The sequence below is a fragment of the Culex pipiens genome, chromosome 1 (genome assembly GCF_016801865.2).
Source record: "Culex pipiens pallens isolate TS chromosome 1, TS_CPP_V2, whole genome shotgun sequence".
NCBI lineage: Eukaryota > Metazoa > Arthropoda > Insecta > Diptera > Culicidae > Culex > Culex pipiens.
In genome coordinates this window covers 22,447,728-22,460,139 of record NC_068937.1, presented here as the reverse complement: position 1 = coordinate 22,460,139, position 12,412 = coordinate 22,447,728, and the positions used below count along the sequence as shown (strand labels likewise).

The 12,412-nt window shown below is 35.6% G+C and overlaps 2 protein-coding genes across 2 annotated transcripts; one reads left to right on the top strand and one right to left on the bottom strand.

Moving 5' to 3' along the window:
* Positions 1-6,850: 6,850 nt before the first annotated feature.
* LOC120420168 (uncharacterized) lies at positions 6,851-8,494 on the top strand. The gene has a single exon (XM_039583134.1). It carries the CDS (start codon positions 6,851-6,853, stop codon positions 8,492-8,494), a length of 1,644 nt encoding a protein of 547 aa, XP_039439068.1.
* A 592-nt stretch (positions 8,495-9,086) lies between these two features.
* LOC120420203 (small lysine-rich protein 1) lies at positions 9,087-9,744 on the bottom strand. The gene is made up of 2 exons (XM_039583191.2): positions 9,410-9,744; positions 9,087-9,353 (listed from the first exon to the last, which is right to left on the bottom strand). The coding sequence occupies exons 1-2, from the start codon at positions 9,659-9,661 to the stop codon at positions 9,285-9,287; spliced, it is 321 nt and encodes a 106-aa protein (XP_039439125.1). The 5' UTR covers positions 9,662-9,744; the 3' UTR covers positions 9,087-9,284.
* Positions 9,745-12,412: the final 2,668 nt, after the last annotated feature.

Sequence of the window (12,412 nt, the reverse complement as noted above, 5' to 3'; positions counted from 1 at the left end):
TGCAAAATTTACGATTTTATCGAGTTAAACATTTTGGTGGAAACCAAATGTTGCATTGTTAATATGGCAATTTTTGGCAATGCAACTCAAATGTCAGGATTTGGTATTATAAAGTTGGAAAATCCTATATCAGATTTGGATCAAATTTCTGTTTGTTTTCTATCTCAGCAACCATTGGTCCAATCTTCAATGATTTTTAGGCAAATTGATTAGAATTTTCCGAACCTTTCAAAAGCTTGCTTATGACTTATACAATTAGGACAATTTTGACAATTTTGACAATTTTGACAATTTTGTCAATTTTGTCAATTTTGTCAGTTTTGTCAATTTTGACAATTTTGAAAATTTCGACAATTTTGACAATTTTGACAAATAAGACAAGTTTGTCAATTTTTACAACTTTGACAATTTTGACAATTTTGTCAATTTTGTCAATTTTGCAAATTTTGACAATTTTGACAATTTTGACAATTTTGACAATTTTGACAATTTTGACAATTTTGACAATTTTGAAAATTTTGTCAATTTTGACAATTTTGACAAATAAGACAAGTTTGTCAATTTTTACAACTTTGACAATTTTGTCAATTTTGTCAATTTTGTCAATTTTGACAATTTTGACAATTTTGACAATTTTGACAATTTTGACAATTTTGACAATTTTGACAATTTTGACAATTTTGACAATTTTGACAATTTTGACAATTTTGACAATTTTGACAATTTTGACAATTTTGACAATTTTGACAATTTTGACAATTTTGACAATTTTGACAATTTTGACAATTTTGGCAATTTTGACAATTTTGACAATTTTGACAATTTTGGCAATTTTGACAATTTTGACAATTTTGTCAATTTTGACAATTTTGAAAATTTCGACAATTTTGACAATTTTGACAAATAAGACAAGTTTGTCAATTTTTACAACTTTGACAATTTTGTCAATTTTGACAATTTTGACAATTTTGACAATTTTGACAATTTTGACAATTTTGACAATTTTGACAATTTTGACAATTTTGTCAATTTTGTCAATTTTGACAATTTTGACAATTTTGACAATTTTGACAATTTTGACAATTTTGGCAATTTTGACAATTTTGACAATTTTGTCAATTTTGACAATTTTGACAAAGTGAAATTTACCGAGGAATCTGACAAAAATATTTTCAGACATAGGCTCTGGTCCAGACACGGCCAAAACGCCATTTTTAGTTTTCATACGACATTTTAGAATGTTTGGCTGTTTTTTTTATCTCAAATTATTTTTCCTTGAAAGGCAAAGTAATCACCTTTCAATTGCGTCGAAGACAACTAAATTTGGTTGATATGGTGCGGAGTTATGATTTTTTGAAAAATGTGGTTTTTGGGAAAATTTACGAAAATGTCCGTTTTTGGGACCTACAGTTGAGGTCACCCAACGACCAAACAAACAAAATACGGGTTTATTTTTTCGGCTAAGGAACCTCTAGAAAAATTTCGGAGATCGGAGAACTTTTTTTTTTATTTAGGCTCTTTTCAAATGGAACTGCTGTATATATAAAATGTAGGAAAAAAATAAATAAATAAAAATTACTTTTTTGCCTTTTCTTTTACTGTTTTTTCTGTTGTTTGTTCGTGTTCAAAAAACTTTATGTAAGGCAATTTTTTAAATAAAATTTCATGTATTTTATAATTTTCAAAAAAATAAAAAAATATAAATATTAAAATAACAAGCCATAGTTTTGCAAAAAAAAAACTTAAACATCGAAAATTTTCAAAAATTCAGAAGTTTTTTAAATCAATCCAAACATGCTGAAAATTATACAATTCAACTGATTGTACTGAAATTTCCATTGAAATTTTCTTAAAAAATATTTTTTTGATCTCTGGGGAGAAACAAAAACTTTAAATAAAATTTGTACCAGCCTTAGTTGAAAAGAATAATATTCAAAAATTAAACTATTCAAAAATTAATAAATTAATCCAAAATTTCAAGAAAATCTAAAATTGAAAAAAAATAAAAAGAGAAGATTAAAATTAAATATGATAACATCAATTAAACAAAAATCACGAACTCTAAAATACAAAAAAAAATATAATGCACTAATTTTTAAAAAAATATTCAATTCAATTCAATTAGTTTTTATTAGTAAATAATCAATTCACAATTTCGTAATTCTTATAACCTAATAGAGTTTTGGAGTACCTTTCAACTATGATTTGTACTATAGTTCATTTTGATGTAATTGGATATTCTAACAATGGATTTTGCAAGAGAAGGAAAAATTAAAAAAAAAACCTTCTAGATTTACTAAGGAAAAGGATAGAAATAGAAAAGCTTAAAACTAGATCACAGTTTGTTTTGTCTTTTGACGTCGAAAAACTTCGCTGCACAAGGCAGCTTATCCGTTGTAGATATACTTCATCATCAGCTCACTAAGAGCTTGGAATTGTTCTGCCTTGTTCCGGCAGGCACGAAAGCGCGTGAGCATCTCTCCAGCAAGAGCGAAAAACTCGGGAAGCGTGAAGAGGTCATCTCCGGTAACGTCTGCTTGTCCCGGTGAAGTACCGCTCCCAGAAGCGGCTACTCTAGCGTACGAACCTCCCCAACCGGGAGGGAACGCTGGGTTGGTCGATGGAACCGCTCCGCCGCCAGCTGCTGCAGCGTTCGTGCTCGAAGTCTTTGGAGGTTGGCGGGACGCTGGCGCTTTCTTCTTCTTGTCCTGCTCCTCGAGGTACTTTTTCCGCGCGGCACAGCCACGGAAATTCGCCGTGTGGTTTCCACCACAGTTCGCGCACTTGACGCGCGCTTTGTGCTGCTGGGCGTTTTCCCCCAGCTGGTCTTTCCGCGGAAGATTGCACCTTTCGGTGAAGTGGGTCTCACCGCACTTTACGCACCGGGGCGGAAGATTACAGTTTCTTGAACCGTGTCCGAATTTTTGACAGCGGTGGCATTGCGCTGCGTCGGTCGGATTCTTCGTGTAGAATCGCCACGTCACGAAGAAGCCGTCCAGTGCTTTGATCCGCCGTAGGTCCTGGATTTTGACGGACCCACGATCGAAGTACAGGAGGTACAATGTGTACGTACCTGTCACCGTTGTCGATTTCGAGAGCACCTTAACCTCTCGAGGCTTAATCTTGATGCCCGACAGGTGTTCTTCCAGGTCGGAGATCGGGCGGTCCGGATATCCCTGAAGGACGATCTTCACTGGGACCTTCTCTGCAGGATCAAATGTGAAGAATTTGAAGTTTCGCAACTTCAACTTCTTCACCACCAAGTCGAAATTCAGCTTCTTGTGTGTAATCACTTGCACTGAAGTTTTACTAATTTTAAGACAATATTGGAGTCCTTCAAGCAACTCGTCAACATCGTCAGCCAACGTATCCAAAACAAAAATTGGAGGTGGTCGTCGTTCCTTCGGAGAGTTACACTTTTTCTGCTTTCCTTGCTTGCGCGCAAGTTCATCATCATCATCGTCGTCGCCAGTACTGCTGCTGTCACTGGCGGTGTTGTTTTCTTCTCCACTCAGCATCTCAAATTCGTTGCTGGTGGGAACGTTGGAAGTGGTTGTTGTCGTAGTGCTGGTGGACTGCTGCTGCTGCTGCTGCTGCTGGCCGGAAGTGCTTCCGGATGCCCGGGTCGATTGTCTCGTCCGTACTGGGGACTCACGTGGACGGTATGACACGTGTAAAAACGATGGATCGGTGACGTCACTGGGCACGCTCCCGTGCGCGATGGTGGTCGATGCGGCGTTAGTGTGTTTACCTTTCTGTTCTGCACTCTGCCGGTAGATGAACTTCGCGGGTTTTTCGAGGCCGCACTCGAACTGCCACGGCCACGGCCGGCCCTTGGCATGCTGGAGCAGCAAACTCGCGGGTAAACACGGTTAATTACGGCGAAAAAATCGAAAAGTTTGAGGAGCTCCGAACAGTTGACTGTTGCTGGCTGGTGTTGCCAGTCCCGATGTAAAAAAAAATATTCTAAAATATGTTCAATCAAATAAAATTCAATTAATCTTAATTTAAAAACAAAAACACAAAACTAAAAACAGTAAGAACAACAACAACAACAGTAAGTATTTAAATTGAATAGAGTTGAATTTTAAAAGAATTTTTGAATTTCAGAAGTTAATAATCTTAAAATTCTCGTCCTATGTACATAGGAAAAGTGACCCGAATTTATTTTTTTTAAATGTTTTGTTGAATTTATATTCTTTATTATTTTAAAATGTTTAAATTCCTAATGTGATTTTTTAATATGCAATTTTATCAATCTTCGATTTTCTGATTTTGGTATTTTTTGAATTTAGGAAAAACGAAGTTGACTTCATAGCTGTTGGCCACCATTGTTAGTACCAACCACTAGTGTCTTCCTTTTTATCTACAAGGACTTCGCCGCCCTGGGCTCCTAAGTGTATGAAAGTATGGCACGGAGCGACGGCGCCGAATACCCATATTTACATATGAATTTAGGAACTGATCTGAATTTTAAGATTTTTTTTTATTTTTTTGTAAGTTTGCATTTGAAAACAAACCATTTGACCAGCAAAGCCGTTTTCGGTCGGTTCTCGACCAATTCACGAATTATTCGCTTCAAATATGCTGAGAAACGACCGAAAACGGCTTTGTTTTCAAATGGTGCTTAGCACCTAATGCAAACGCACTCAAGAAATAAAAAAATGTTCTGAAATTTAATGTTTTCACAGGCTTTCTGGTCATAAAATTACCAATCCATTCAAAGTATGTTTACATGGCAGCTGGCCGTTTGTTTGCATCAGATTTCCTATCTCTTTCCAGCAAAAGTTTTTTTTTGTCTGGCGACTTCTAGCTGGTTTTTTTGACTGACCGCCCGATATGTCAGCCAACATACTTCGCAGGGCTGTGGCAGATACAGCTCGATCATTCCCAGTCACGAAATATTCTAGCAGAGCTGGTTCTGCCAGAATCCTGCTAGAACGGTGGAACATTTCTGCTAGAATGCTGTAAGAATATCCAACTCTGTGAGAACTCTGCTAGAATCCTGCTAGAACGTCGTGACTGGGTTGTTTTCATCCGGACACTGTGACGAAAAGTTCGTCATGTTTGGGTTGAATTATATTTTTTTTTCGCTGGGCCTAAAAAGCCTTATAATAAAGAATATTTATATATATAAACAAATTATAGAATGTTCTTCAAACGCTAACTACTAAATAACAAAATTAAAAGTTTTTTATGGTTTTGTACAGTGGGTCATAACTAGGCTTAGTGATTTTTCACGCTCGAAAATAGCAAATTTCACGGGGACCTCAATTTTTAAACACCGAATTTCACGCAAATTTCGCGGAACGTGAAAAATGTTAAAATAACTCCGAAAATCTTATGTTTAAATCACAGAAACTACTTTTTATGCTTCATTATATATTATTCTTCAATAAACTGACGTGAACGTGACAAAAAAACTCTCCTAATTATCAAAAAAAACCGTCTGGTTTACGGATGGACTCAATTTATATTTTGAAACAAAATTTAAGGCATGTATATTCTCATTTATTGAATTGCTTTTTTAATATTCAACTAAAAAAGGTTAAAAAGTTTTCGCTGATTTGCTTCTGTTTTATCAGTTTAAATTTTGTTGAATTTCATATCAAAGCAAGATTCAACAATCTTGTCCATCCAAAATATGTAAAATAGTTTAAATTTTCTTCAACTTTTAGACCATTCAAAATACTTTTTAAGGTTTTCATCTCTCTTTTTAAAAAAAACTAAATTTAAAATCCATAGGCAAAAATATTTTAAATTGTTATGAAATTGAAATTTTTATTCAAAATAAGAACAGAAAACAAAAAAAAAATTTAACTTTCAAGGGAATTATTCACACAAATAATCAAATATTTTTAAAATAAAACAGGACTCAGAAAAAATCTGAAATGTTTTAAAAAGGTGATTTCAAAGATTAAAAATACTCTTCATGTTATTTTAAATAAAACAAAGCTTGATTCTTTTAATTTATTTTAAAATCATACATTTTGAATAAAATAGCAGTAAAATTTGTACTACAGCGAATTAAAATATTACTAAATTTAGTTAGTTTCTATAGAAACTGAAAATTTTAATAATTCTTCAAATGGTTCATATCAAGCTTATCAAACGAAGACTAATAAAATTTACTTAAATAGTCTTTATGGTTGAAATATTTATTATGAAGTCATTTAAAAAAAAAGGTGATTTGAGAATATTGATAAATTTCAAGAATTTTTCACCCTTCCGCGGAATCGTCAAAATTTACTAACCCTATATAAGTAATTGAACATAAAATTTCACGGGATTTCGCGGAAAAAGTCAAATTTCGCGAATTTCACGCTGTCCGCGAAATCGTAAAATTTCACTAACTCTACTTATGGGAGAACTGTCATTTCTGTCACTCGAATTCGGTGCTCTATTAAACCAGGATATTCACTCGCTTAATTCTACAGTAGTTCATAAGATTATTTTTATTCCTTTTTGAGTTTGATTAATTATTTTGAGAAAAATCGTTACATTTTCACACAAACATAACATTTCACGGGATTTCGCGGAAAAAGCCAAATTTCGCGGATTTCACGCTGTCCGCGAAATCGTGAAATTTCACTAACCCTACCCATAAGTGTTTTTTTTTTAAATGTAGATTAAAAACAAAATAAACTATACGACAAATTGAAAACTTAAAAGCCGTACCTAAATTGAATCTAGGATTTCCGGTTTTTCAACAACTACCTATTCAAGATCTCTAACTCCGAGGTAGATCAGCAAACCTCATATTTGCCTTGCCTATCAATTACAAAAGGTAAAACCGCCGCCAAAAGTTGCATCAATCCAACGCAAAACGTCACCAAGTCAGTTCCAAACCATGAACCGATCAATGATCAGCATCAGCAGCAACCATCGGACCACGTCCCCGCGGATGTCGGACATGCTGGCCCGGATCAACCAGCTGGAGGCCGAAATGAAGTCGGAAATTGCGCAGTGCCGCCGGCAGTTGACCACCACTGTCCCACCGAAGGTGGTTCGGAGTTCATCGGCGAAGTTGACGCGGGCACGATCGCTGGACGGCGTCATCGGGGCGGTGGAGGCAAATGTCAGCGGATTTGCGGCCATTCCGGAGGAGCTGCTGTGGAAGATTTGTCGCGACTTGAACGCGTTTCAGCTGTGCCAAGCCCGGTTGATCTGCCGACGGTGGAATCGGATCATCGGGACGAGCTCGCTGATGGACAAGCTGAAGGTGCGGCTGCCTGGGGGGTGCATTCTGAAGAGTAACTGCGAGGAGCTGGGGGTTTTGGGTGGGTCGAGGTATACGCGGGTTGTGCTGGATCGGTGTATGATCTTGAAGCCGGCTGGGTGGTGGCCATTGGTTTCCGGAGGGCTTCACACGCTGAACTTGATCTACTGCAACGTTTCGACGGAGGAGCTGTTTGAAATGCTGAAGCTGACGCCGAATTTGAGGAACTTGACGATCGGCGTCCATTTTGGTTCCAACGTTCCCGAGGTGAACTTCCAGCTTGTTGCGTTGAAGAAGTTGAACATCCAGAGCATTATCGAGCCGGAGTCGTACGAGATATTCAAGAACGTGTGTCCCGGGCTTAGGACGCTAGCTCTGCCGCACGTCGATAAGGACTCCAGCTTGAAAGTGTTGGAGTTTATTCGATCGGTGGGGAAGACGCTGGAGAACCTCTCGGTGCAAGGTGGAGACGACAAGTTTTGGACGAACTTGCCGGAAGAGTTTGAGAAGGTTCGGTTGAAACGGTTCACCTGCGGGATCAAAGACTCGAAAATGCTTGAAAAGCTGCTTCAAACACAGCCTTCCATCGAAGAACTCATCCTTACCGGGGTGCACGATGCGGATCTTGAACTCGGCAAAACGTTACCAAATTTGAAGCGGCTCGAAATCTTGGTCAGAGATACGCTAGATGGCAAGCCTTTGCTGGAGAACCTGCAGCAGCTGGAACACTTGAAGTTGGAGAGCATCGAGTTCAGCAAACCCGAACTGGTCGTGAACTGGTCCAAAGATTTCCCCAACTTGAACTCCCTAAAACTAAAGTCGTTCGACGTAAAGGATTGGAAAAAGTTCTTCGAGGACTGCCCACGAATCAAGAATCTCAACAGCTTGCAGTTGATCTCGGTAGACGCTACCACCAAAATCACCGACTTCAACCTGCCCAAACAAAACCTCAAAAACTTAAAAATATCCAACTGCAAATTCCAAACTCATTTCGTCAAACAACTGCTCAACCTGTACCCGGATTTGGAAGAAGTCTCCCTCGAGCGCACCGCCGACATCACCGACGCGGTCGTCCAAAAGCTGTGCCAAAACGCGAAACGACTGCGCTCCTTCTCCGTAACGACGTGCAAGATCACGGAAAGCTCCGTCGAGCACCTCATCGACCACTGCGGCGCGCTCGAGAAGGTACGCATTTGGAACTGTGGCACCATTCCGCACAACAGCTGGCAACGGCTGCGGAAGCACCGGAACGTCCAGGTGCAGTACAAAGTCTAGCGGAAACTAGCCTGAAGATGACGTCGAAACGTCGAAGACTACAAACAAATTTGTTGACAGATTGCCACAAACAAGTTTGCGAGTTTGGCAAACTGTCAAACACAAAAAAGTGCGAGTTTGTTTGTTTGCCAAATTCTAATAGCTTCTTAACCTAATTTACTTTTAATCTAAATTGTATTACTGTGCATCTCGAAAATCGAATCGAAATAAAGTCCTCTCTCAATCTCTCGGAGAATGCAAACTTGTGTGTTTATTTGTCCACCTCGCTAGTCTGGCCAATACATTGTGATCTTTCAACGCCTTTTCGGACAGGTCACGGCTAAATGTTTGGATCTCCTCGAGGAGCGCGTGCGTTTGCACGACCACGCTGTGCAATTTTGAGAGAGAGAGTGTTCTAAATTTACGTCTCTCTGTGTGGTCATATTAGTGGTAATTTAGTGACAGTTGACAGTTATTAGCTATTGACAGAAATTGTACTTACCAAGACTGCCGTTGACAGCATCGCGCGAGCCACTTACTTTATTCATTTTTCACATTGCTTCAAACAATCTTGTAGCAGGTACCTTCACATTGAAGTCCGTAATCGAGACGAAAGAAACGTGATGACGACAAGACCTCATCAATCACGACTCAAAACAACTTTAGTTAATGTTATCTTTATTCATTCCTTCTTCACACTGTATTCTATACAAATCAAACCTCACGCTCACCAACACAAACCTGCACATCGACTTGGCCTTTCCAGCGTGAAACGCCTACAGGTATGCAGCACCGACGCGCGTTTGTCGACTTACTTCTTCCCCTTCTTTTTCTTCTTTTGCCCTTCGGGCCAGGCAAAACCGCGCGATTTCAGCACGTCCTAAAAATCATTTCACTGTAATTTTCCAAAATAAAAACACATTTCTGACTCCTCACCTGGATATTATGACAGACGTAGTAGGCGTTCTCCATCGCGGCCTCGCTGAACAGGTCGCCCTGGAACTTGGACGACTTGCCGCCCTTACCCTTGCCCTTCTTGCCCTTGCCCTTTTTGGGCTTCGCCTCGGTCTCCTCTTCGTCGACTTCGTCGCCCTCGCCGGCCGGTGCCGCCCCGGCGCCGCCTCCGTTGTCGTCGTCTTTGCCGCCCTTTCCTCCGGCCGGCTTTTTCTTCGCTTTGCCACCGGGCATTGGATTTTTAGGATTTTGAGGGAAATTTGCGAGATTTGATTGAGATGTGTGAAAATGTGATGAAATTATCGACCAAACATGGTTGGATATGAGACATCAGTTGGGAGGTGAAGTAGGCGTTGCCAAGACCTCACGTGGGTTGCTTGTTTACGGCTCTGTGTTGTGATTGGTTGCTTGGATGCTGTTTTAGGGTTTGTTCATCGGTTTGTTTTGATTCCTGAATTCGTACAAAGAAGCACGTGATTTGGACGAAAACAAAACAATGCTAACGTTTATTTGTAAACAAACCGTGCAGAGAGAATGAAGATTGTCAAATAAGTTTTTGTGGTTGATTTATGTGGAATAAGACGTGTTCTTTGTTAATTGCAAAATATTTGTGTTTTTATTATAAAAGAAAGTCCCCGATCATGACAGTATGTAGACGTGGTCAGAGGACGGTCGGAAGGTTTGGCTACTGCAGCAATCGTGTTGCGTCCGAAACATGGAAGTCCCAACAATAACCTAATTTTTAGCACCCTCGGCAAACGTCAAAACAATACAAACTTGCTGCCAGATCTTTTCCGGAACTCTTCTGAGGATCTCAGAGGAGTCAAAGGAGTTTGCACTTTTTTGAGAACATCTTGATTCGTGTTCGACGAATTATTATAAGTCAGAGTTGTCAAATTTAGTTGTATCAATTATTACAATTTTATTAATTTTAACAAATGTATCAGTCGAACCAATTTTATAAGTTTTATCAATTTTGTCAATATTTTGAATTACGAATTTACTAAATTAACCATATTTGTCAATTTTACCAGATTTGTATTTTTTTACTATCAATATCGTTAATTTAATAAATTTTATTAATTTTATTGGTTCGTATTTTTTATCAATTGTATAAATTTTATCAATTCTTTGAATTTTATCAATCGTACTAATAAATTTATTTTGTTTTTTTTTTCTATTTCATAAATTTTATCAATGTTATCAATTTTGATAATTTTATCAATTTTATAAGTTTTTTCAACAAACGAATTTAACTAATTTTTTTTTATTTTATCAGTTCTATCCATTCACCAGTTTCACTTTATTCGGACTCGGGTTCGACGAATTATTATAAGTCATAGTTTTCAAATTTTAAAATTTCATCAATTTTATCAGTTTTGACAATTGCATCATTTTTGACAATTTTATTAATTTTATCAATTTTATCAATCTAACCAATTTTAAAAGTTTTATCAATTTTGTCAATATTTGGAATCACGAATTTAACTAGTTTTTTTTCAGTTTTTACTCATTTTATAAATTAAAAAAAAATAATAACTTTATAAGCTTTATCAATTTTTCAATCTTGCAAAAGTTATCAGTTTTATAATTTTTATCACTGAAATTAATTTTACCAAATTAACCACATTTGTCAATTTTTCCAGATTTTTTTGTCTACTTCAATTTTCTTAAATTCATCAATGTCATTAATTCAATAAATTTTATTAATTTTATCGGTTTTGTATTTTTTATCAATTTTATCAATTGTGTAAATTAGGTATTTTTTTAAAATTTTCTCAATCTTACTAATTTATTAATTTCATTTTTTTCAATTTAATAAATTTTGTCAGTTTTATCAATTTTATAAATTTTATCAATTTTATAAGTTTAACTATTTTTATTTTATTTTATCAGTTTTATCCATTTATCAATTTCACAAATTTTAGAAACATTATTCTGATTCGGATTAAACGAATTATTATAAGTCAGAGTTGTCAAATTTTCAAATTTCATCAATTTTATCAGTTTTGACAATTGCATAATTTTTGACAATTTTTTTCATTTTATCAATCATACAAATTAAGTTTTATCAATTTTGTCATTATTTGGAATAAAGAATTAAGCTATTTTTTTCTCAGTTTTTGTTCATTTTACAATTTTTTACCAATTTTACCAGATTTTTATTTTTTTCTTCTTTAATTTTATATAATTCTTCAATGTCATTAATTTAATTAATATTATTAATTTTATCAGTTTTTTTTTTAATTTTTAATCAATTTTATCAATTGTATAAATTTGGTCAATTTTATAAATTTTCTCAATCTTACTAATCAATTAATTTTTTATAAATTTTATCGATTTTATCAGTTTTATCAATTATATAACATTTATCAGTTTTTTCAATAACGAATTTAACTAATTTTATATTTTTTTGATTTTATCAGTTCTATCCATTTATCAATTTCACAAATTTTATTAACTTTATTAGCTTCATCAATTTGATCAATCTTACAAATTTTATCAGTTTTATCGTTTTTGTCACTGAAGTTATTTGTACCAAATAAACCCCATTTATCAACTAAACTAGGCCTGCCCAACATCCTGCCCACGACGGCTTTTCAAAATAGTTCTATGACCGGCCCTTAAGGCTGTTCATGAAGTATTAAATAAATAAAATTATTGTCTGAATTAAAAAAAATAAGCTTGAGATCAAATTTTAACATATTATAAGAACATTCTTCATGTTTGAATTTAATTCTTATAATTTTTATATTGATATTTTTTAACTGAAAAATTGTGCAGGAAAACAAAATTATCCACTTTGTAAAATTTTGAAATTTATGAAAAAACTTGGATTGTTGTCTTTAAATTTACAAAAAATGACTAAATGTTATTTCTTTCTGTTTTAACTATTTACTTCAAATTGAAGTTTTTTTTTCTATTTTCTTTTTTTTAATAAATAAGTAAGCAAAACTAATGTATTTTTCCAGAACAACTTTTTAG